The following is a 26,037-nucleotide window of genomic DNA, read 5'->3' on the forward strand; positions in this document are numbered from 1 at the left end:
AATGAATTTCAAAAGATTACAAGAACTCTCAGAGAAAAAAAGTCCAAAAGGGCTCTGGGTGTTTTTTTTTTTTATCTCTTTTTAGACTTTGAACTCTCGATTCTCTCTGACTGTTTTGTGTATCGCCATGAAAAGTTACAGGGTTGTTAAGCAAGCATTTCTGAATTTGGGACTAAAGGTTTTTTAAGGTTTTGTTTGGAAATGAGCTTATGGGGAGCATCAGAAAGGCATGGGGGTTATTTTCAATTTAAAATTGGGGAATGTGAAAAATCCACGTTGGCTATAGTATACAACCACTCTTGTGGCTGTATAATTAGTGACATTCTGATGTGTTCTGTGACATGCTGATCCATCATGTGCCGATGAGATGAAATCCCTGGCAACCTTGGCACTACACACGTGGGAGATGCCCTCTGGCTCAGGAGAGAGCGAGCAGAGACAAAGGTGTCTCCTCTCTCTCAGACAATTGAAGGAGGGAAGAGAGGAAAGGGCAGAAGGAGGAGGGGCAGGTAAGCTTCCCTAAAGACGTAACAGCCTAGCGATGGAAGGAAGTCAGTCAGAGCATCTCAGGTAAAGGTAATCCAGCCTCTCCATCTGGAGGACCCCAACTCTATCGCCCTTCTGGAGCATAAGCAAAAGAACAAAACGAGTTGTTCTCGCCCCGCTTAAAAAAAATGGGAGTGGATGCAGAGTATGGAGATATTGTGGGGGAAATGACTGAAGAGAGGTCTGCATCTATAATCCGTTTGTGTCTTGTCCTGGCTGTGGAGGAAGGAGCACTCGCTCTGTGTGTGTGTGTGTGTGTGTGTGAGAGAGAGACCATATGAATTTTTCCTACAGGTAACACAAATCCTGATCCAAGTAAAGAGCATTTCCTATTGCCAGTTGCCCCACCCACTCTGAGATCTGGTCTCTCCCCCCCCACCCTCCCTCATCTCACCACTTTGGAGGCAAGGGCTACTGGTCCTCCTCGTGACGCTGTGTCTGCCTTCCTCCCCATTCCAGAATCCTGGCCAAGAAAAATCTCCTACCTGGGAGACCAGGGTTCGAATCCCCACACAGCCATGAAGCCCACTGGGTGACCTTGGGCCAGTCACTGCCTCTCAGCCTCAGAGGGAGGCGATGGAAAGCCCCCTCTGAACACTGCTTGCCATGAAAACCCTCTTCATGGCGTAGCCATGAGTGGGGATTGACTGGCAGGCCATTCATTTCCCTTGCATTCCCTCACAACAGTTCACAGTCGGTCAGGTTGCACGCAGGAGCCACAGTTCTAAAGGAAAGATCTCTAGCTGATGGCACAGTGGGCTTTTTCCAGTTTTCAGGTCTACTTTTCTGTTGATGGCTGTTGTTGGTTGTCTGAATCAGTATCAACGACGGAAGGAAGTCAGTCAGAGCATCACAGTTAAAGGCCATCAAGCCTATCCTAACAAGAAGCCCCCCCGCACAAACCTAGGAAGAGCGGAGAATCACAGAAAAATCTCAGTTTTGCCCCTTCACTTAACCAGTGCCTGAAAGGGACATTTGCCGGACTCCCTTGCCTGGCCACCGAAGGCGCTGCCTCGCATTAGAGCCCCATTGGACCCCCATGGGAGGGGAGGGGCTTGGGCAGGAGTTTCTCCCGGGGCTGTGAGGAGCAAGTCCCTATCTGGAGTCTGCTGCAGGGTTGAGGAGGAGGAGGAGGGGGAGAGAGGTTGGGGGAGTCTTCCGCATTGGACTTGGGGGTCCTCCTTGGGGTGGCGGTGCTGGTCTCCCCTTCGGAGGTGCTGGGCATGGAGGAGCCTCTAGGTGAGCAGAGATCCCACGTGGGGGAGTAAGAGAAAAGCCCTTCCAGAGACCCCCAAATTCTTGCGTTTGAGTCTGGGCCCAGTTGAAGGTGCTGGTGTAATCCATGGGGCTTTTATGTTATCCATGCAATGCATATGTATGGCTAGTCTTATGTTAAGGAAAAGCTTAATAGGTTGTTTTTCTCAAACAGAAAGCACCTGCGAGGGGCTGTGCTCATTAGAGATTGGGTCAAGTAATGGTGGCTAGAAATACACAACCTCCACTCAGCTGCGTTATCTAGGAGGCCGGCAGGGAGTAAAAGGACTGTCTGACGCGTCTCCAAGGACAGTAGCCTTGGCACTGGTCCAGTTAGCTCTAATGAGCTACATGTGCCAAGGATGGGCTGCACGTGCTGATTAACGGCAGGGCACGTGCCATGGGAAGAGTAGCCATTGTCTGTTAGGCACAGGGCAGCTTTGATGCCTAGTCTGATTAATGATGTCCCCTGTCAAGATGTGCTGATTTGATGTTAGATATAGCTCATGATGCATTCCGTCACTGTGTATGCCTGGCCAAACTTTCTCCTCTAAAAGGTGCCTGTGCCATGAGCTCAGGGTGCAGACCTTAACGCCTCTCTGCGAGAGACCTTGGGTCTGTTCCACTGGGTAGGCAAGCCTGTTGTAGCCCAGTTCAGCATACAGACTGCAGGTGCCCATGGGGGGAACTTGCAGCCTGTTCCATTTATTGGGTATGCCTGTGTGCTCGCTAAATTACTCCATAAACTTCTCCTTGTGAGTAAACCTTTGGATCTGCCTCCTTGATGCCATGGTACCGATCCTTACAGTTTGAAGCAGCCCACAGCTGGGGCTAATACAATTGGCGTAGTCAGCCGGACTACCAAACAAATCAATGTGGAGATTTAAGGGGAAGAAGAATCCTGTGGAAGCCGATTTGGGGAATCGGCTCCCAGGGTGGCCACCGCATGGGATGTGGAATCCATTGGCCAAACAGTTGGCCTCTTTAGGGGGACCAGTGACATGGCCAGAGGGAGAAACAAACTGCACTCGGGTGTGCAGCCCCTCTGACATGGCTTTTGCCGACAGCACAGAGATGTTACAATAGCCATTGCAGGCATGTTAGTAATGTTTCTTCTGTCCTTTGTGTGGGGGTATTCCCCAAATGGTGAGCCCCCCTTCAAAAGAGCCACCACCTGTCCACTGCTGAAGTGTATCCAGGGGGTGGAAGGGGGTAAGCAGCCTCGATGTCAAAGCAGGGGCAGAGAAAGGGCGGGCCTTGGCCTTGGTGGAGGCAGGTGTTCGTGGGGGCCATTACTGGCCCTGGGCTCACAGCCCCCCAAAAGTCTGGTGCCAGCCCTAGACCAACCCCTCTCCTAACATCAGAGGAGCCTGGCTGCTGGGTCAGGCCAAGAGCCCAGCATCGTGCCCTCAGTGGCCAACCAGAGGCCCCACTGGGAAGCCTGAAAGCAGGCCTCGAGGGCAACAGCAACACTCACCCCCAAATGACATTCCCAGCAACTGGTATTCAGAGACATTTCCTGCCTCCGACAGCGGAGGGAGCAACAGAGCCATCGTGGTCAGCAGCCACTGAGCCTCTAGAAACGTGTGCAACCCACTTTAAAAGCCATCCAAGTTGGCTGGCATAGAATCATAGAATAGTAGAGTTGGAAGGGGCCTATAAGGCCATCAAGTCCAACCCTCTTGGGCATCCCAAAATGCAGCCGCTGTTCCCACCTGCCCCATGCAAGGCAGCTTACTCTGCATCAGGACAGTCCCCCCCCCCCAAAAAAATCTGGAGGTTGCAAGAAAACCAGGCAATGGAAGCAATGGAGTCTGGGCTCTGTTTTGCATGACATGGGATTGGAGTTGATTGCACGGAGAAGCCCTCAGGTTCTTAAAAGGGGTGGAGCCTGGGAGTTTATTCCCCCCTCCTCCGTCCCCACTTTCCCCCCCTTCTTTGCGAAGGAGACTGACCAGGCCGGAACAGGGAGGTGCAACAACCAACCAGAGACTCAGAAAAGGGGTGGAAGACATGCAGCCTTCCGGTCCTCATTCGGAGGCTGGAACTGGTTTCATTGCCGTCATACCTCTTTCATTCCCCTCCTTGTGTTTCTTTGGATTGGCACCCTTCCACATTGCTGCTCTCATCTGGGAACCGGAAGTGTTCCGGAGTCTAAGGACCACCCTACCCCTTTGGCCCATTAACTGTTAGAGTTCCGTTGACCTTTTCCTCCACCGGAGGATCAGCTCGCTCTCACATTCATCATTCAATTTGAGAACAAATCTAGAACGAGGGAGTGCTGAGGGAAGAGGGCAGTCGCTGCGCTCTCTCCTGATCTCTCTCTCTCTCTCCTCCTTGGCTGCGCCTGCTGCTTCCCAGCGGTGGTGCCTAGGGCGGGGGGCGGCGGCTTGTGGTGTCACCCCATCTCGTGGTGTCACCCCGTGCGGCCCGCACCCGCAGCACCACCCTAGTGACACCCCTGAAGGCATAGGGAGACAAGGTGAAGTCTCCAGCAGTATTGTTTACAGGGGGTGGCTGGTGGTGCTGCCTAGCAGTGGGATCTTGTGAGACCTGTGCTAGAGCGGAGTGAGAAAAAATGAAAATGACGATCCTGACTGGTGGTGTCCTGAGGTGGTGCCTAGTGAAAGGCGGTAGCCACAAGCAGGTGGGAACCTGACAGGGGGAGCAAAAGGTGGGAACGTCACAAGGACCAGTATCCTGGAGGTAAGTAGTGACTTAGGATCAGGTAGATACTTTAGCTAAAACTTGGGTGCTCCACTACCGAGTAAAATCTAGAAGAGAAAAAGAAATACGGAGGAAGCAGGAGCCAAAGGAAGGGCCCTCCCGTGAAGATTAGGGTTAGGGTTAGATTCAAACCAGAGCTGAACCAGGCAATTGCAGAAACTCCTGAAAATGAAGTGTCTGAACCTGAAGTGGAGGATGATGAAGGATGTGCTACTCGCGACGAGAGTGCTTCTGTGCACGTTCAAAAAGCATTGCCGCCGCCACGCCAGCTTATTGAGCGACCAGGAGACGCTGTACCTGGTGAAGCTGCCCATCCCGGCTGAGCTTCAAGCTGCTGTTGAAGGACAGATTATCTTGAGGCCTGTAAAGAATCTTTTTTTAAAACAACAACAACACAATGTTAATATTTTGTTATTTAAATTTCTGTGTACTGTATTCTCTTTTGATGTGTATTTTGGATTTGTGTGGTTTTTGTGTGAGTGAGCCGCCTTGAGGGCCTTTTAGCCAAAAGGCAGCATAGAAATAGAATTAATGAACAAAATAAATAAATAGCCCACAGCAGATTTTGGAGTGGTCACCGCAAATTACATATATTCCCCTATTAGCCCTTCATTATTTTAGCTGGGAAAGACTGGCATCTCATAGATACCTGGGGTGTATGATTTGTCCTGGCCCAGAGCAGATTTTGGGGTGGGCACCCACAGTTACTTATTTTATATGAATTCATGACATCATTACGTGTTTATGATACTATCAGACTCTGGAGGATGTTGATTGCATAAATGTATTGTTATTCCTGACGGGGAGAGTCCCCCGATCACAGCAATATATCATACAGGCTACTCCAACATATCTTCTGGCGTTCAGAGACATCCTAACTTTGGCCTGAAGTTGCTGAAGCTGTCAATTTTCTCCGTTTTCAGCGTTTTGAACTTTCAGGCAAATAAGGAACTGGGAGCGAAATCCAGAGGCCTGACGTAGCAGGAACCTCTGCGCCTGCGCCCTGGATTTGCACCAGGGGTAGAGCCTGCGAGAAGTTTGCCCAGAGCGCGCCTGGCATTCAGTCCTCCAGCGGGGAAAGGATCTGCGCTCTGCTTCCTAGAGAGGCAGGATGTGGTCATGCAAATGGGAGGGAGGGAGGAAGACAATAGCGAAGCAAACAGGCTTGATTAATTTCCTAAGAGGAGGAGGAGGAGGAGGAAGGCTGGATCGTGGCCAATCGCGAGAGAAAGGAAGACGTGCAGCAGTGGGGGTGAGGAAGGGTCAGGAGTTTGCCTTTGGGGGGCGGAAAGAGGGGGAGAGCCTCCCCCCACATCTCCCCCGGGAATCCATGGGGGGCAGTCGCATGCATGCAACCTAGGGGCAACATTGGGGGCCGAACAGCTGCAGCGCTTCCATTCCACGATCCTCTTTGTAGCGCCCTCTGCCCCAGGAGTGGGGGTGGGAAGAGACGCCCTGGTGCAGAGGAGACCCCCGGGTGCCGGGGCTGAGAAAGCCGGCCTACCTCGCTGGGCTGCTGTGTGAGGACAAAAGGGGAGCAGGAGCAGGTGACCCCCTCCCCCCAAACGCGTTGGAGAAGAAAGCAGACCAAAAAAAGAGAGAGTAAGCAAGCGAATAAGTAAGCAATATTTTCCCCACATCCAAACGGGGGCTGTTTTCTTGTCCATTCTGTCCACAGTGGGTTTCTGTGAGCCCATTTCTGCACTGCGGTAGTTCCAGGGAGGAAACACGCTTTTTGTAGAATGATGGAGTTGGGAGGGGCCTGTAAGACCATCCAGTCGAACCCCCAGCTCAGTGCTTACCCTCTCCCCCAAATGAACTTTGTCTCTTCTTGGGATCTCCTCAAACCTCCCCCCCTTTTAGATACTCACTCTCTCTCTCTCTCTCTCTCACACACACACACACACACACACCCCTACACAAACGTTAGGACAATCATTTCCTTGCCTTCCTGACCTTACAACATTGTTGCTGCTGCTGAAGGTTGGGGAGGGGGAGATCAACCTACATTTCCCACTCTGGGGCCTTTGGAGGAAGGTGTGAATAAACATGTGTGGCCAGCAAATAAGCTCATCTGAGTCATCCAAACTGCAGCCCTGCAAGGTAGGCAAGAGTGGTGTCAGCCTCCTGCTTTGCACCTCAGCTGCTGACTTTACAGAAGAGGCCAGTTTTATTTCATTATAAATTAAATGATCAGAAAGTCATTTCCTTGAGGAATTGGGAAGAGTGGCGAGGGATGACATTATTGAAAACTGGCTGTGTTTTTGTGAGCTTCGTGGAAACAGAGGAACGTGCCTTATATTGACTTGGTCCACCTAGCTCTGCACTGACTGGCAGCTGCTGTCCCGGGTTTCAAGCAGGGAGCCTTTCCCAGCCCTGCCTGGAGATGCTGCTGAGAATTGAACCCGGGACTTTTTGCATGCAAGGCAGATGTCCTTCACCTAAATGGCCGTGTTGAGAAGTTCTGCATTTGATCCTAATGTTTTGCTCTTTTGGGGAATGGGCCAAGGTAAATGCCCTTTCTGCTTACGGCGTTCACAGCCCTCCAGTCTCAAAACCAGCTGTGGGAACCCTTTCTGGGTCTGTGGGCCAGATCCTTACTGGACCCTCACCTCAGGATCCAACTTTGGCGCGTGGGAGGAGCGCTTTGAGTGCTGTGAGTGATTGAAGCGCACCCTGTTGCCCTTCCCCTTTCAAGCTGGACGCAAAGGTCTGTGCGGAAGAGGCCGTCTCTTCAGCAGAGGGCATGTTCTTCTTCCAGGGTTTGGTGACCTTTGAGGAGGAGGAGGAGGAGGCAGCAGCTGTGCATTTCACGGAGGAGGAGTGGATCTCCTGGATCCGGGCCAAAGCGCTCCGCACAGGGAAGCCATGGAGGAGAATTATGAGATTGGAGCCTCTTTCAGTAAGGAGACACATTTTCTTAACTGATAGATGTTGAAGGCCATTTGTGCCAATGATGCCTGGAGTGGAAACTCAGTTTCTCACTAGGGATTCTGGGAGCTGTAGTCCAAACTCCACAGTGGGAATTGCTGTTCCCTTGGAGCTTGGGAGAGTCCTCTCTCCCTCTCCCTCCCTCTGCCCAGTGTTTGCCTTTGGGGCCTAGGCACCCCTGTGCTTAGTCTGTGAGCAGGACTGGTGCCTGCCTGGATCCTAACCTCATGCATTGGAGTCGAAGTCCTTGCCAGTTCTCAAGACAGCCCTAGCGCAGTTTCTGCAAGAATGTTGCTGCATTCCGCATATTGTTGTGCGTTTCGGTTGAGGAAGATTCTCTGGAGAAGCTCTCCATATAGATGCCACTGAAGAAGACTTGCTTCAAGTCGAAATGCGTTTGGCAAATTATTTGAGATATGTTGTGCATTTTATCCTTGCATTTTATATTTCTGTATTAGTACGCCTCTGCCTTTTATTGCTGTCTTGTCATTGGGAGTGTATGTACATCTTGTCTACAGAGCTAGCAGTTCACTCTGTGTGGTAAATTGCAGGTGCATTAGAAATTGGACATTATTGTGTACTCAGCCATAGATTATATTTTCCATCATTCCTTTCTACATATATTTTTCAGAATCATACCATGACTTAGACCTTCACTTTATGTGCTTTTGCCTATTTTGTCTAATTCAGCATCTGCATGGTTGGTACCAGAGATGGATTATGGGGGGTAGGGGGTGGGGGGAGAAACACTCTCTCTGACAAATTTCTCACTCCCCCACCCACCACCTCCATTGCTGGAGCCCTTTCGATATGCAAATTATAACTGAATCATAAACTGGAAGTTAAAATTAAGCTGCCGTCCCAAACATGCTTGCGTCAGAGTTGATTCCTCAAAATCAATAGGACGTTTTTCAGAGAATATGCATTTAGGAAGGGAACATTTATTTATAAGCAACACACCATCATTTCCCTTCCAGAGATCCAAACCATATACTCTGGCCCTGTTCTGTCTCTTCCCAACGCCAGCATTGATATTTGCATCATATACATTCTCAAGCTACGACACTGAAAAGCTTATGGGAGCATTTCTGGCTACACAAATATCTTGCGGTGGCTTCACTCTTAATCTGCATGGAGAAAGGTTTCCTCCAGAAGTGTAAATGTGAAGCGCAGCCCTGCTCCCTTTTGGAAGAGGAAGAGGAGGGTGAAGCTCTCAGGGCTGGTTTTCACTCTCTTTGTGGCGAGATGATGTTGTCCAAATGAAAACAGATGGGTTGGCTGAGTTCCACCCTGTCCTCCCCAACAGACAGTTCAGGTTGGGCGTCATATCCAGTGAGCGCATGTTCCCAAGTGCGAGGCTGACCCTGCTGGGACCACACGGCCCTGTCCTCTTCAGGGAGTTAACATGTCCCAAACAATCCCTCCTCTTAGCTACAAATGGCTTGACTTGGAATGGCTGAATATCTTGTGGTCAAAAGTAACTAGTCCTGTCTGTTTCCTTGGAAGAATCGGAGCTCAATTCCTGTTTGGAAGACGGAGAGGATCTTCTTATTCAGGTTCCCAAAGAGGAGGAGACCTCAGCAGGTCGGTGCTTAGCTGTGCTGTGGGGCCCCTTTTGGTCTGGGAATTGAAGCTTTTTTCTGTTCCTGAGTAATATCATCCAGGGGAGAGTCACCCATCAGGCGGTGAGTTCTCCTGGTGGACTTCTGGGATGGTTTTAAAAGGGGCTAAGGAAAATGGCTTCATCCCCAGTCTGTGTCTGTTGGAATTACTTTTTAAGATGTTTTTGTTTTAATATATTGTAAAGCCCGTTTTTAATGATGTGTTTGAGAGTGTTTTTAGTGTTTTCGCTTGCCACCCTGGGCTCCTACTGGGAGGAAGGGCGGGATATAAATCTAAATGAATAAATAAATGCATGGAAGAGAAGGCTCTCAAGGGCCACCAGTCCTGATGTTTATGGGCCACCTCCGGAATTACGGGAAGAGCAACAGGAGATGGGCTCTTGCCTTTCTTAGCTTTGAGGTTGTAGAAATGGTTTGATATGGAATCCCTGACTTTTTATGTTGTGGTTAAAAGTAACTCATCTTGTCTGTTTCCTTGAAAGAACGAGACCTCGCTTCCTGTAAGGAAGAAGGAGAAAGTTTGTTTATCCAGGTCCCCAAAGAAGAGGAGGAGGAGACCTCAGCAGGTTGGTGCTTAGCTGTGTTGTGGAGCCTCTTTTGGTCTGGGGATGGAAGCATTTTTCTGTTCCTGAGTAATGTCATCCAGGGGAGAGTCGCCCATCAGGCGGTGAGTTCTCCTGGTGGACATCTCAGATGGCTTGAAAAAAGAAGCTGGATAGATGCGTGGAAGAGAAGGCTCTCAAGGGCTATAAGTCATGATGGCTGTAGCCTTCTGACCTTGTTTTTTTTAAAGATGTTTTGTTTTAAAGGTGATTTCGTTGCTTCATCATTTTTTTGCCCCCCCTGGATTCCCTTTGGAGGGAAGGGCAGGATATAAATTGTATTAGTATTATTAGGACTGATTGTGGGATTCCCATACACATCGATTCAGGCCCTGTGGAGATGCAGAGCTAGATAGGCCTTTGGTTTGATCAAGCTCATCTCATGCTGTAAAGAGGAAGGTTGGCTGTCAGGTGGAAGTTCCCCTTCCGTCCACTGAGAGATTCCCCAAATTAAAATATGTGGCTTGGCTTCCAGACCCTGACAGTCTGAAGGAGACCCAGCTAGTACCGAAAGTAACTTGTGTGTTTCCTTGAAAGAGCTAGGCCTCATTTCCTGTTGGGAAAGAGGAGAAGAAGAAGATCCACTTATCCAGGGTCTCAAAGAAGAGGAGGCGGAGACATCAGCAGGTAGTGTTGTGGGGCCCTTTGTGGAACTGAAGATTCCCCACCCACCCCTCTTGTTCCTGAATAATGTCATCCAGGGCAGGCTAACCCATTAGGCTACGAGTTCTTCTCATGGTTTTTCCCTTTCCATTCCTCTGCCACCTAAAAATCTCACCACATCTCATTCCTCGGAGTTTCTCTTCATCCACAGACCTTCGGTTGTGAAGGATGAAATGGTCCCATCCCACCCAGGATTCTGGGCAGGGCTGTGGACCATTGATCTTAAGAAGAGGCGCAGTGGCTTCTCCAGCTCTTGGATTTTATTTTCTTGAAGCCCAAAGTAAAAGCGAGGCCATGCATGCTCTGCAAGAGGGTCCCCGTCTCACAGTCATGCAGCTGAGATCTTGCGAGGCTGCACCTGCCTGAAGCCAAATTCAGCATTAATTGTAAAAATGAGCCCCTCTGAACAAAAGTGGACCTTCTCATTAAGCCCTGCATCAAATGGAGCTAGAAGCTTCTCAGCACAGATATTATCTGGCAAAGCTACACCGCTCAGGTTTTGCACAGGTTTTTATATGAACCCTTTTTAAACCCAAGACACATTCTACAGCATATTTATTGGTTTATTTAAAAATGTATAGCTCACTTTTCAAGGAAGGCAATGGTAAACCACCTCTGAATACCGCTTAACATGAAACCCTATTCATAGGGTCGCCATAAGTCGGGATCGAGTTGAAAGCAGTCCATTTCCATTTCCTTTTTGAGGAACTTCTTCCACACAGCAGCTGACAATTTCCAATAAAAGCCAAACTTCACAGGAAAAATAATATCTATATAGAAAACAGAATAAAAGACCTAATAAGGATTATAAAAACAGTAATTAAGAATTCTTGGCGGGGGGACAAAAAGCTTCCAACAAACTTGGAAAGCGTAACAATGTCTGGGTTTGTTTCACTTCAAAGGGAAGAGAACTCCAAAGAACTGGCTCCACAGTGCTCAAGGCACATGGCCCGAGTTGCAGGCTGTTGGCAAGGCTTCACCCCTTTGCTCTCGTTCAAAATGTTTTGAGCGTTCAGATTTGATTTGGAATTCCCAAATACTTTGTGGTCAAAAATAACTAATCTTGCCTGATTTCCTTTTTTTTTAAAGAACCAGACCTCATTTCCTGTTGGGAAGAAGGAGAAGATCCGGTGATGCAGGAACCCAAAGAAGAGGAGGAGACCTCAGCAGGTAGATTTATTTAATTTATGTCCCGCCCTTCCTCCAGTAAGGAGCCCAGATGCTTAGCTGTGTTGTGGGACCCGTTGAGGAACTGAAGATTCTCCCCCCTCGCCCACCCCATTCCTGTGTAATATCATCCGAACAGACGGACCCATCAGGGCACAGTTTCTCCTGGCCGCTTTTCCCTCCCGTCTCCTCTTCATCCAACATCTCACAATATTTCCCTCCTCGGAGTTTCTCTACAGCAGCAGACCTTTGGTTGTGAAGGCTGAAATGGTCCTGTGGGGCAGGAGGGTGGACTCGAGGCACTGTTCTGGGTCAGATCACTCTAGCTGTCTGTCCTTGGGGTTCAGAAAAGCAAAAAGGGACTTTGCTTTATTTTTAATCGGATTTCACAATGGAAACCAAACTCTTGGCAGGGGCTGCAGGTCCTTGGTTCAGAGGACAGGGATTTGTTTACTCCTTCAAAAGCCTCCATGAGAAATGGAATCCCTTTGGCTCTGTAAGGACTAGTGAGAAAATTGGCCAGCTGCCAAAGCTGTTTACATTGATTGCCAGAATTTAACACACCCACGAGCCCAAAAAGTTTATTTAAAAAAGAAAATACAGAATAAAGGATCTCTGTTTCAAAGGGGGTGGATAGGAGAAATCCACAACAGTAGGGCCCCGCTTCTTGGTGCACCACTTTTTGGCATTCCGTTAATACGGCGCCAGTGGGGTGATCAGCTGGAGGGGGGTGGAGCTCCCCGCACTCGAGCTGATCGTGCTGATCAGCTTACTACAGCTGATCTTCTCCTCTTCTGGTGCAGTCAGTGGGTTAGGTTCCAAACCCTCGTGCTACAGCTGATCCACTTTTCGGTGGTTTTTGCTTTCCGGTGGGGGTCTGGAACCTAACATGCTATTTGAGTGGGGCCCTACTGTATATCCCAATGATTTTCAAAAGCTGCCTGACTGCCAGCAATTCCCAACAATACATTTTGATTCTACAATTGCAATCCTATGTATAATTAACTTAGGAGTAAGTTCCACAAGGTTCTTTCTTCTGAGAAGTCATGCAGAAATCCAACTTGCAAAATGGAGCCCTTGTTCAACAAGGACTGTTTTAAGTCTGTTGAAATGCATCCAGTATTTATTTATATAACAAAATCTATATACTGCTTACTCGACAGAAAGCCTCTAAGTGGTTCACAAAGAACAATTTAAAATATGCATTTAAACAAGGAGAAATTAAAAGAGAAATCTAACAGGTAAAGCAAACTGGGTTTAGGCTCACCTAAGCTGTTCCCTCAAAAACTTTTTTTTAAAATGTGCATGGCATTTTTATTTTTAATGTGGAGAAGGGTCACCGGCCAGAAAAGGGCTTCCCGCCTCCCCTCCCTCTCCATGTGAAGCAGATGAGCACCTTCAGCCACTTTGCTCTTTAAGGGTTAACCAGTGAGGACAGACCGAAAGGGAAGAGCCCAAAGGAGGGACTTCCCCTTCCCGCCCCACCTCTCTGCAAGAAATGCAGGGGGAGCCTCGAAACAAAGGTATGCAATTGGGGCAGAGGGGAGGGTGGGTGAGGGCGAGGGCGCCCCTGAAGCACCCCTCCCAGCAGACCCTCCAGATCGGAGGCTGCAGCTCTGCCCCGTCCCGTCTGCCTCTCCCCTGAGATCAGCTGTGATAGTTGAATAGTGAGGCTCTTCTTTCAGTGCCTTCATTGTGCCTGTTGCACTGTGTGTATTTCTGTGTGCTTAATTTCGTTTAAAGCAACACAACAGCAGCATAGTAACAGCAGATGTTGAAATGCTTCCGGACCATTTTCAAGGGAAGCCCCACGTAGAGCGCATTACAGTAGTCTAGGCAAGAGGAGACCAGGGCATGTACCACCGATGAGAGCAGATGATTGGGAAGGTAGGGGCATAGCCTCCGTATCAGATGCAGTTAATACAGTGTTGCCCGGCTCACAGCCGAAACTTGAGCTTCCATAGACACTTGGGAGTCAAGAATGACCCCGAGGCTACAGACCTGGTCTTTTAGGGGCAATTGTACCCCATTGAGGACCAGGTCCAAATCCCCTAACCTTCCCTTGTCTCCCACAAACAGTACCTCGGTTTTGTCAGCGTGGGAGTTGTGGTCCAACAACATCTGCAGGCACACTGGTTGGGAAAGGCTGGTCTAGATAGGCCGATTCATCCAGGAAAACTTGGAGCTGAGCAGCCACTACCCTCTCAATCACCTTGCCCAGAAAGGGGAGAGTAGAGACTGGGCGGAAGTTGTTAAGATCCGCAGGGTCTAACGAAGGCTTTTTTTGCAAAGGTCTTATCACAGCCTTCTTCAACAATGTTGGCATAGAACCTTCCCTTAAGCAGTGGCGTCACTAGGGAGGGTGCGGGGGGGTGGACCGCACCAGGTGACACCTTCAGAGGGAGGTTATTCTCAGCTTTAATTTAAAAAAAAATTAAGTTTCTAGGTGGTCCGGTTCTCGAGATATACATAAAAACGTCAGCCCACCCATTAAATCTTTTTTAAACTACTGTATAGCAGTTTGTAGCTTTAACCCCGCCCATTCAGGATTGCAGCCAATCAGTGAAGTGTTTGTTTGACCCGTGGCAGTGTTTAGTAAACCTCATTGCAAAGCCAGAAAATGGTCCCCCCCCCGTTTATTTGAAAATCTCATAAATTGGGTAAGTATATATATTTCAGTTTTTTCCCCTCTTGTGTGTAGGAGTCAGATCCTGGGCAGTGTTTTGAAAACCTTCGCAATACCTGCTTTTGTGGGGGTAAAAGCATTGCTAATCCCATATCTCCAGAGTAAATTCCACTGAATTCAATAGGATTTACTTTTGAGTAGACAAGGTTATGAATGTGCTGAAAATCAATGGGACTTTGGAGTGAATGTAAAAAAGAATTGTGTTTGTGTTCTCTTTCTGTCCCCCCCTCCTCCAGTCCTATTTTAAAGCAAGTAGGCAGGGCTTACGTAGGTATTACAGTTTTTATTCTGTACGAAACGAATACTGATTTTTTTAGAACTAATACTGATTTTTCTGCAATGACCAACTGGTTTGACAACAAACTATTATATGGGCTGTATGTATTTATACATCTGCAGTGTGTGTGTGTGTTGTCTTTCCAACGACCCTGTGAGGTAGGGTTGGAAAACAAGGCAGCTCACAACAAGAAATAAAGCCATTTAAAATCCAATAACCATAAAGCAAGAATAAACAGTTGGAAAACAGCCTAAAGAGGTATGATTCTGAATTTTAGGTTGGGTGAATGAAGTTTATTTCTTTATTGTTTGATTTATATCCTGCCCTTCCTCACAGTAGGAGCTCAGGGCAGCAAACAAAAGCACTAAAAGCACTTTAAAACATCATAAAAACAGACTTTAAAATATATTAAAACATCTTTGAAAATATTTTTTAAAAGCTTTAAAAAAACATCTTTTTTTTTAAAAAAAGAAAAGGCTTAAAAACACATTAAAAAGCAATTCCAACCCAGACTCAGTCTTGGATAAGGTCTCAACTGAAAAGAACAAGTTGAAAGAAGAAGTTCCTTATCACTTGAGGCTGTAGTTCTCTGCACACTTCCCAGTTTGAGTAAGCCCCATTGAATACATTGGGATTTGCTTCTGAGTAAAGAAACATTGGATTGCACTCTAAATATATTTAAAGATTGTGTAATTCATAAACATATTTGAGAGTCATGTTTATATAAATATTTCTTCATACTGTGTCCCAATAAGTATTGGATTTCACACGATGGTTGTAGATGATTTTTTCCTCTACATTTTAAGTGTGCCCTTCTTCCTGGGGGTGGTTGTGGTTCTCCATTGTTTTCATCCTGAGGGGAGGATAGGCTGAGAGATGGTGAGTAGCACATTTCAGGTCTCTTCACCTCCCCCCCTTTTTAATTTGTATTTATTTTATATTTCTCCAATATCTTCCCCTGGCTGTTTTTATGTATTTGAAATATTTTCAGATTAAATCAATAGGAAATCATAATTGTGAACCTCCCTAAAAGCAATTTACCTATCCTTCTGTTTTGGCAAAGTGATGGTGTGAAGGCCTGCTGGTAGAACAAGAGACCATGTTTGAGGCATGTTATAAGGTGTTTGCGGACTTTGTCACACATTACTTTTTGAGACCTGTAGATTCATGTTGGAAAGAACAGGTGCACGTATTGAATGGTGGCTTGGGTGCTGTTTTTTCAGTCTACGCTGCATGCGTAGCGAAGGTGATTCGTCATCTGGCAGCTAGCTTCATAACGTGAGAATGAAAAACATTTGGATCACCATTCACTTGTTTACTTTTCTCACTATTGAGACCACTTCATATATTACTTTTTCATACACAGAAATTTAATCTTTGTATAGGAAAAAGTATTTTGTAAAATGTGAAGGAGAGTGGCTGCCCACTCAGTATAACCACTGTACAAGATCTACTCAGCCACTGTAATTACCTTTTTGTTTTGAGTGCCCTTTTGTCTGGGTCTTGGTTCAGGTGTGTATCCAACTTTGATGTGCTTATGGAAGGGGTGTGCAAGTAGTGCCCCCCCCAAGTGTGGAGGCTTGGACAAACATTGTGTTATGGAAAACCAAAGTCTGTGTGAAAGTACATATTTGGAAATGCCATCAGTGTAATCCTAAACACACTTAATAAATAATATCGAACTTGCACATCACAAAATATATTATGGTCATGTCCATAAGCACCAGGAGGGTAGTCACCCAGGGGGTCTTAGTCCCTCTGCTTTTTTGGGAGCAGGGTCCCTATGTCTCCAAGCATCCTACAGTCAGCATGAAAAGGGAGTGCGTTAGTCACTGAAAAGAGACTTCTAATATGCTTGCTTGCCTTTCCTGCTGAAAGGAGGTGAGTCAGCCACTGAGAAGACTCTTCTCAGTTGCTAAAGCTCTCCACTTTCATGCTGATTGGCTCCTAGAGATGTTTGTTGTTGTGAGATAATGCATTAACAAAGATCTCATTCTTAATCCAGGAGCAAAAAAGGGTGTACGTGGCTGTAACTATCATGAAGGGACCCTGCAGCTCTGAATTTTCTACTAAACAACTGATAAATACCTATGTAACTTTTTGTCTGGGACTTATTATTAAGAATCACTTTCCATAATTGTAAGGAGGTGTGTCCACACGCATGCATCCCAGGCACCTAAATGAGGGGTGGTAGCAGCATAGGGACATGAGCAGGTGTCTTATTCCAGGGGTTTCCAAACCTTTGTTCTACATAGACCACTTGAAAATTGCTGAGGGTCTGAAAGTATCTGAAAATTTACTATGGGCATATGCAAGATAATTAACTCCCATTAGTGATAAGAGCAAGAATTTGGGCTGTGCGTATAATATTGTAATTTAAAGGTGTAATTTTAATTTTGCTAGTTGTTTATGTCACTACTATTGCCATTACATTCAGTGATATACGGGAATTACGATTTGCGAGTAACATTAGTACAAAAGACATTACTAAGGATTCTGTATGGTCTGGTACGGGAGGAGGTCCATGGGGGTGACACCATGAGTTACCGCACTGGGTGACACCAACCCTAGTGACATCACTGCTGCTAGGCAGACACAAACTGCAAAGGCTGATTCCTCTGGAGAGGGAGGAGAAAATGTCTGGGTGGCGGGTGGGGGCATAAGGAGATCCCGGTCTCTGGAGTTGTGGGCGGGAAGCGTGAGCAGCGTAGCTGGGATTGGAGGAACTGAAGGCAGCCGAAGTTTCCCAGCTCCATTGATAAGCACTCTTTGAGTACGATTCTGGAGCCAACTGTGCTTTACCTTGCCCCTTTTGAGTGTTGATATGAAGGAACTATTTTGCTGCTGTAAGTGTGCACCTCTTTTATTCTTTCAATAAGTGATTTCTATTGACCAGTGTGCGTTCATTCAGGAGAGGGTTGGGTTTGAACCGGTACCTTGGTCACTGACCACAACTAACCATGTGTGTGTCCTGCCACATTGGTCCAGATGATATTAGAGACAGCCCCATGGTTGTGATGGCAGCTGTGAAGCCCTGAGCTGGACCTGTGAGTCTAACCTCAGCATGTATGTTGAAGTCACCCAAGACCATCACCCTGGGGAACCGCAACACCAACGCCAAGACCAGCTCCACCAGCTCAGGGAGGGAGACTGTTGGGCAGCGGGGCGGCCGGTACACCACCAGAATCCCCACTCTGTCTCCCTGACCCAATGCCAGGCACACACACTCACTGCTGGAGGTGTTAGGGACAGGGTACCTGGCAGGGGAGATAGATTCCCTGCAGACAATTATTATTATTAATATTTATTAGTCGCTTTTTCCAAAATGGAACTCAAAGCAACTTACAAAAAAAGACAATTGTGCTCAAAATGGCTTATAAAAGCAAACAACAATTACAAAAACAGTTTCATAATAAAACAATAACAGATGTCACAGCAAACACAAAACCCTTTTCAATACTAGAAGTATAACATGACATTCTTTAGCAGGCCACATTATACCTCTTGGCAATATGGCAAAAATAACAGGAAGTTAAGACCGTTCCAGCTTTGCTCCTAGAAACGCACAGTCTCACTCCTGCAGCCACTTCTTGCAAGCCCTCCAAAGGCCGGAGGTAGTGGGGTAGCTCGAAACGCCGCATTCATGGTTTTATGCACGGTAGCTCAGACAAGTCCCATCATCTTCCAGAGAACTTGCCACGTTGATAAGATTGCAACCTCAACCCCCTTCTTAATACCGCTGTTAAAGGCGCGGGGGTGGAGAATATGGCTTTTGCAGGGGCTTGTTTCCGTTGGCTCCGTTGTGCCAACCGTTGTGTGGTTGTGTAGCAAAGAATTGTGGGGTTTCATTTGTTAAAGTGGGATCTTAACAGTTTAACATTTCATTTCTGTCTTAGAGCTCTGAGTTGGCAGTTTTATTTCCCAGCTGTGGATACTCAGAGGCCCACCCTGACACCCCCTTGTCAGGAGAAGCCGGGCTCCATCAAGCTCGTCAAGACTGGGAAGCTTTACAGAGGATGTTCCATTTGGTGACTGATGGGCCCTTTTTTCATGAAGAACTTTCCTTATTGGTTAATTGGTTCCAGCCTGTTGCTGGGCAGTTTGCCATAAGTATGGGGCTCAAACCTTAGCTTTTGTTCATCATGCCTATCTGATGTTGTCTGCTGAGGTTCCATTTTGCATCGACTCTCCTGACTGTTCCTCTCTCTGAGGAGAGAGGGACTGTGCAACTGTCTACCTGCGTGTAAGTATAGACTAGGCTAGATAGCTTATAAGTAATCTTCCAAGCTCTGAATCAGAGACGCAAAGCTCTCCTCCAACAGCACATTTCAAACGAGTTGATTTTTCTCTTATCCGCTTTTTTCACTGTCCAACTTTCACATCCATACACAGAGATCGGGAATACCATGGTCTGAATGATCCTGACTTTGGTGTTCAGGGATACATCTTTGCATTTGAGGACCTTTTCTAGTTCTCTCACAGCTGCCCTCCCCAGTCCAAGACTTCTTCTGATTTCTTGACTATTGTCTCCAGTTTGGTTAATGACTGTGTCAAGGTATTGGTAATCCTTGACAAGTTCAATGTCCTCATTGTCAACTGTAAAGTTGCATAAATCTTCTGTTGTCATTACTGTGGTCTTTTTGACATTCTGCTGTAGTCCTGCTTTTGTGCTTTCCCCTTTGACTTTCATCAGCATTCGTTTCAAATCATTACTGGTTTCTGCTGGTAGTATGGTATCATCTGCATATCTTAAATTTTTGATATTTCTCCTTCCAATTTTCACACCTCCTTCATCTTGGTCCAATCCTGCTTTCTGTATGATATGTTCTGCATATAGATTAGACAAATAGGGTGATAAAATGCACCCCTGTCTCACACCCTTTCTGATGGCGAACCAATCGGTTTCTCCATATTCTGACCCTACAGTAGCCTCTTGTGCATAGTATAGGTTGCACATCAGGACAATCAGATGCTGTGGCACCCCCATTTCTTTTAAAGCATTCCATAATTTTTCATAATCTACACAGTCAAAGGCTTTGCTATAATCTATAAAGCACAGTGTGATTTCCTTCTGAAATTCCTTGCTCCATTCCATTATCCAACGTATGTTTGCGATATGATCTGTGGTACCTTTTCCCTTTCTAAAACCAGCTTGGACATCTGGCACTTCTCTCTCCATACAAGGTATAAGAGCCTTTACTTTACTTGCATGGCATATTAAGGCAATAGTTCAGAAATTACTGCATTCCCTGGGATCCCCTTTCTTTGGCGTTGGGATATATCTTGAACGCTTCCAATCTGTGGGCCATTGTTTAGTTTTCCATATTGGTTGCCTGGGGATTTTTTCATAGAGTTCTTCAGTGTATTGCTTCCATCTTCCTTTTATTTTATCTCAGTCTGTCAGTTTGTTCCCCTGTTGATTATTCAACATCCCTATTTTTGGTCTAAATTGTTCTTTAATTTCTTCCTGTACTTCTTCATAAAATCTCTCAATTTCCTCTTCTTCTGTGTTTGCAATTGGAGAAGGACTTAGATGATAGTTATGTTGATAGGTTTCCCATTAAATCTCATTGATATCACTCACTCAGACTGTGCATTATAGCTCCTAATTGCTTTTGCTACGTTACTTCTCACTATTAGAGCAACCCTGTTTCTTCTTAATTTCTCATTTCCTGCATAAAATATTTTGTAGTTGCCTGATTGGAAATGTCCCCTTCCTGTCCATTTTATAATAATAATAATAATAAAAATTTATTTTTAGGCCGCCTATCTGACTGAGTGAACAGCCACTCTAGGCGGCGTACATAATTAATTTTAAAATACAGTTATAAAATACACATATAAATACAATTATAACATATTCAGTTTACCTAAAATTAACTAGGGGTTCTATATGCCCGCTGAAATAGCCATGTTGTTAGTCCTTGGCGGAAACCTACCAGGGAGGGGACATGGCGTAGATCGTATGGCAGAGAGTTCCAGAGGGTGGGGGCCACAACCAAGAATGCCCTCTCTCTGGTCCGCACCAGTCTAGCTGTTTTAACTGGTGGGACTGAGAGAAGGTCTTGGGAGGCTGATCTCATCAGGTGGCATACTTGGTGATGCTGGAGGCACTCCTTTAGATATACTGGACCAAAACCGTGTAGGTCTTTAAAGGTTAGTACCAACACCTTGAATTGGGTTCGGTAAACAACTGGTAACCAGTGTAGATCTTCAAGTACCGGGGTGATGTGATCCCACCGGCGGCTATTCGTAATCAACCATGCCGCCGCGTTCTGTACCAGCTGTAATTTCTGGACCGTCTTCAAGGGTAGCCCCACGTAGAGCGCATTGCAGTAGTCTAAGTGAGAGGAGACCAGTGCATGCACTATCCGCGGGAGCAGATGAGTCGGAAGATAGGGTCGCAGCCTCTGTATCAGATGTAATTGATACCAAGCTGCCCGACTCACTGCTCATACCTGAGCCTCCATGGACAGCTGGGAGTCAAGAATGACCCCGAGGCTGCGAACCTGGTCCTTCAGGGGCAAATTAACCCCATTCAGCACCAGGTCAAAGAGAAAGGAGCGGAACCACTAAAAAAGCCGCAGAGAGATCCAGGAGGACGAGGAATGAGTATTCACCCCTATCCAACGCCCTCCTCAAATCATCCACCAGGGCGACCAAGGCTGTTTCAGTTCCATGTCCAGTCCTGAAGCCCAATTGGAATGGATCTAAATAATCCGCTTCCTCCAAGTGTGTCTGTAGCTGTTTAGCCACCACGCATTCGATCACCTTGCCCAGAAATGGTAAATTGGAGACTGGGCGGAAGTTATTCAAGTCTTGGGGATCCAAGGAGGGTTTCTTTAAGATGGGCTTTATTACCGCCTCCTTGAGGGCAGATGGCAGCGCCCCCTCTTCCAAGGAGGCATTTACCACCGCCTTGATCCCTTCACTCAGTCTCTCTTTACAGCTCATAATGAGCCATGTGGGGCAAGGATCAAACAAACAGGTGGTCGGTCTCACAGTAGAGAGCACCTTGTCCACTTCCTCAGAAGGAAGAGGCTGAAACTGATCCCACCGGACCGGATCGCAACTGGCCACCTCTGGCCCACTTTCTGTGTCCACGGTGTACAGAATCGAACTCTTCAGATGATCTATTTTATCAGCAAAATTTTTTGCAAATGCGTCACAGGAGGCTTTAGAGTGCTCCAAGGGTTCCTGCGCAACTGGACCGACCAGGCTTCGGACCCCTTGGAACAACCTCCTGGGACAACATTCTGCAGATGCAATACAAGCAGCAAAGAAACCCCTCTTTGATGCCTCTGTTGACACTTGGTAGGCCGCTATTTTAATTCACTCACGCCAACTATTGTAATGTTGATGCGTTCTATTTCTTGCTTGCCAATTTCTAACTTTTACTGGTTCATGCTTCTCACATTCCATGTTCCTATTGTGTGTGTCGTACAACTCCGGACTCTCCTTTCGCATCTGTGAGCATCAGACTCTGGGCTTCCTTTTGGCTTTGACCCAGCTGCATCATTAGTGACAGCACTACTCGTACTTGTCCTTTGTTCTTCCCCAGTAGCTCACAGAGTGCCATCTGTCCTGGGAGTAGCATCTTCCAGCACTATCTCGTTGTGCAGCTAACAGGGGGCGAATATTTTGGGAGGGAGGGGATGCAAACTGCCCTTTGGGCAGTGGAAAGAGCCATTTCCCTGTCAGACAGGATCCATCCTAGGTTTGTACATTCCAGCTGTGCATAAGTACTGGGCTGTCCACCTTAAATAGAGGAACAAGAGAGCAGATTTTCATTAGAATTCTCTTTGTGTGTGTCTCTTTTCACAACCTGCTACCAAGCAACTACTGCTAAACTAACTCCGTACAAGGCCTCAAGCTTTGACAGGTAAACTCTGATATCAACAGAGCTCCCAGAAATATGTTTTCATAAGTACAAATCATAATATATTCACAGGATTTCTCCATAGCATTTTATCTCCTTTCCTTTCCTTTCCATCAGGATACATCTGGGGGGTCAAGGCTGAGGGAGAACCATCTGAAGTATCACTGGAAAAAGCTGAGGAGCAGATGCAGGAGCAGAAACTGAGGAGTCAAGATGGAGCAAAGAGACAAGAGGAGAGACAGACTCACACAGGGGACAAACCTCATACATGCTTGGAGTGTGGAAAGAGCTTCAGGTGGAGTAGCAACCTTACTTCGCATCAAAGATGTCACACCGGGGATAAACCTTATAAATGCTTGGCGTGTGGAAAGAGTTTCAGTCGGAGTAGCGACCTTACTTCGCATCAAAGATGTCACACCGGGGATAAACCTTATAAATGCTTGGAATGTGGAAAGAGCTTCAGGTGGAGTAGCAACCTTACTTCGCATCAAAGAACTCACACAGGGGACAAACCTTATCAATGCGTGGAGTGTGGAAAAAGCTTCAGTGAGAGATGCGCCCTTATGGTGCATCAAAGAACCCACACAGGGGACAAACCTTATAAATGCTTGGAGTGTGGAAAGAGCTTCTATCGGAGTAGCCACCTTACTTCGCATCACAGAACTCACACAGGGGACAAACCTTATAAATGCTTGGAGTGTGGAAAGAGCTTCAGTCAGAGTGGCCAATTTACTTCGCATCAAAGATGTCACACTGGAGACAAACCTTATAAATGCTTGGAGTGTGGAAAGAACTTCAGTCAGAGTAGCCAACTTACTTCTCATCAAAGAACTCACACTGGCGATAAACCTTATAAATGCTTGGAGTGTGGAAAGAGCTTCAGTCAGAGTTGCAGCCTTACTGTGCATCAAAGAACTCACACAGGGGACAAACCTTATAAATGCTTGGAGTGTGGAAAGAGCTTCAGTCAGAGTAGCACCCTTACTTCGCATCAAAGAACTCACACAGGGGACAAACCTTATCAATGCTTGGAGTGTGGAAAGAGCTTCAGTTACAGTAGCAACCTTAGTTCACATCAAAAATGTCACACCGGGGACAAACCATATAAATGCTTGGAGTGTGGAAAGAGCTTCAGTCGGAGTAGTGACCTTACTTCACATCAAAGAACTCACAGAGGGGACAAACCTCATAAATGCTTGGAGTGTGGAAAAAGCTTCAGTCAAAATAGCCACCTTATGGTGCATCAAAGAACTCACACAGGGGACAAACCTTATCAGTGCTTGGAGTGTGGAAAGAGCTTCTGTCAGAATAGCCATCTTACTTCGCATCACAAAACTCACACTGGGGACAAACCTTATCAATGCTTCGAGTGTGGAAAAAGCTTCAGATGGAGTAGCGCCCTTACGGTACATCAAAGAAGTCACACAGGGGACAAACCTTATCAATGCTTCGAGTGTGTAAAAAGCTTCAGATGGAGTAACGCCCTTACTTCGCATCAAAGAATTCACACAGGGGACAAACCTCATAAATGCTTGGAGTGTGGAAAGCGCTTCAGTGAGCGATGTGCCCTTACTTTGCATCACAGAACTCATACAGGGGACAAACCTTATCAATGTTTGGAGTGTGGAAAGAGCTTTTGTCAGAGTGGCCAGCTTGCTTCGCATCACAAAACTCACACCGGGGACAAACCTTACAAATGCTTCGAATGTGGAAAGAGCTTCAGTCAGAGTGGCCACCTTACTTTGCATCACAAAACTCACACAGGCAACAAACCTTATAAATGCTTGGAGTGTGGAAAGAGCTTCAGATGGAGTAGCGCCCTTACGATGCATCAAAGAAGTCACATGGTACAAACCCTATCAATGCTTGGAGTGTTGAAAGAGTTTCAGTGACAGTAGCCACCTTACTTCGCATCACAAAACTCATATAGGGGACAAAACTTATCAATGCTTCGAGTGTGGAAAGAGTCATCGACCATGGTATCCTTCTGGGAAGATTGGCTGAGTTGGGAGTGGGAGGGACTGAATGGCTATGGTTCTGCTCCTATTTGGTGGGTCAGCTCCAGAAGGTGGTGCTTGGGGAACATTGCTCGGCACCCTGGATTCTCCAGTATGGGGTTCCGCAGGGGTCAGTTCTGTCCCACATGTTGGATGTAGCTTTCTTTTACTTTCTGTAGAACACATGACCAAGTAAGGGTTAACCAAAGAAAGAACCGAGTCACTGGACAGTAGCCACAGCTGCAAGCAATCAACTCGAAGATTAGCGGCTGTGAAGCTATAAAGCCTTTAGCAAAAGAATGCTAAAGTGTGGGGGGGAGAGTAAACGTAGCTGTAAGAGAAGTAATGTCTTAATGTATGTAAACGTGTTCTATGGAAACTTGTTAGTAAAAGGACTCAACAGAAAGTGTCTTGTTTCCTTCGTTCGCAACACAACACACACCCGGTCTCACACGTGCCAAAGGGCATAGCACAATAGGCAACACTGCCAACAAGGGTTATGGGCCCAGAGGTGCCCAGTGAGATGTGGGTAAGAAAGACGAACTCCTTGGGGAGGAAAACGAAAGGGCGCTGAAGGACGGCACAGTGCGACCAAACAAAGCAGCGTCTTGTCTGTAGGAATGGCGGTCTCCCTATCAGCCGGTATGCCATTGGAATGCCTAACTGACCAGAACTATTCAAGTTGGTGTTTGAGAATGCAGGCATTCCTAACTAAGGAGGATTTATGGCAAGTGATTGAAGATGGCCCTCCGGCGGACCCACCACCAGCTCCATGGAAACGATTGGAGGAAAGAGCACGCTCTTATTTGATCTTGGCAGTGGATGATTCACAACTGCTGTACATACAAGACAAACTCACAGCTATATCGATGTAGAACGCTCTGAAAGAGGTGTACGTGAGAACAACTGCTAGCAGTAAGTTATATTTGGCACGAAAGCTACACCAAAAGAGGCTAACAGATGACGTACCTATGTCAGAACACTTATTGGAGATAAACTGATCTCAGAATTACAGGAGAGAGATGTTGTGCACACACAATTAAAACAAGTGTACATCATCTTATCTTCGCTAAACGCTTCATGGGATCCGATCATCAGTTCGCTGGAAGCCATGCTGGATGAGGGTCTGACTGTCCAATATGTCTCAGGAAAGCTGCTCCAAGAGTGGGAGAGGTGAAAAGAAGTAGAAGGAAGAGAACAAGAGGAGAACAAAGGAAGAAGGGAAAAGAAACCTGAGTACCAGGTCTTTTGGCATAAAGGCATGCTATACCTGTGGATCTAAAATGCATCTGAAAAAGGACTGTGAGATTTCGAGGAATGGAAAGAAAGAAAGTTATCGCAAGTGCAGCTTGTGCATGCTGACAACTGCAGAAGCGACAAAGACAGTGAGGAATGGGTCATGGACTCAGGAGCTACCCACAGCATGGTAAAGGACAAAATATTGTTCAGGACTATGCGTCCTACGAAAGAAAATGTTGTGCTAGCGGATGGGACTAACAGACAGGTATTGGGAAGGGGAACTGTGAAAATAGAAACACTAAAGACTGTAATGACAGATGTGTTGTATGTTCCCAGTTTAGAAAGTAATATCATGTCTGTAACAAAACTGAACTCTATGGGATATGTAGTCGGGTTTGGAAAAGGAGCCTGTGAGCTAAAGAAAGGGAATCAAGTATGCATACAGGG

At 46.6% G+C, this 26,037-nt stretch overlaps 1 protein-coding gene across 1 annotated transcript in view; it reads left to right on the forward strand.

Moving 5' to 3' along the window:
* The first annotated feature begins 5,672 nt into the window (after window positions 1-5,672).
* LOC133381891 (zinc finger protein 850-like) overlaps window positions 5,673-26,037 on the forward strand; it is a 30,253-nt gene continuing 9,888 nt past the window's right edge. Inside the window, exons 1-7 of the mRNA XM_061621457.1 lie at window positions 5,673-5,779; window positions 7,289-7,429; window positions 8,965-9,042; window positions 9,563-9,646; window positions 10,220-10,309; window positions 11,435-11,515; window positions 22,472-24,198. Coding sequence (XP_061477441.1) covers window positions 7,396-7,429; window positions 8,965-9,042; window positions 9,563-9,646; window positions 10,220-10,309; window positions 11,435-11,515; window positions 22,472-24,198 — 2,094 coding nt within the window. The 5' untranslated portion in view covers window positions 5,673-5,779; window positions 7,289-7,395. The remainder of the gene's footprint in view (window positions 5,780-7,288; window positions 7,430-8,964; window positions 9,043-9,562; window positions 9,647-10,219; window positions 10,310-11,434; window positions 11,516-22,471; window positions 24,199-26,037) is intronic.

The sequence above is a fragment of the Rhineura floridana genome, chromosome 3 (assembly GCF_030035675.1).
Source record: "Rhineura floridana isolate rRhiFlo1 chromosome 3, rRhiFlo1.hap2, whole genome shotgun sequence".
Classification (NCBI taxonomy): domain Eukaryota; kingdom Metazoa; phylum Chordata; class Lepidosauria; order Squamata; family Rhineuridae; genus Rhineura; species Rhineura floridana.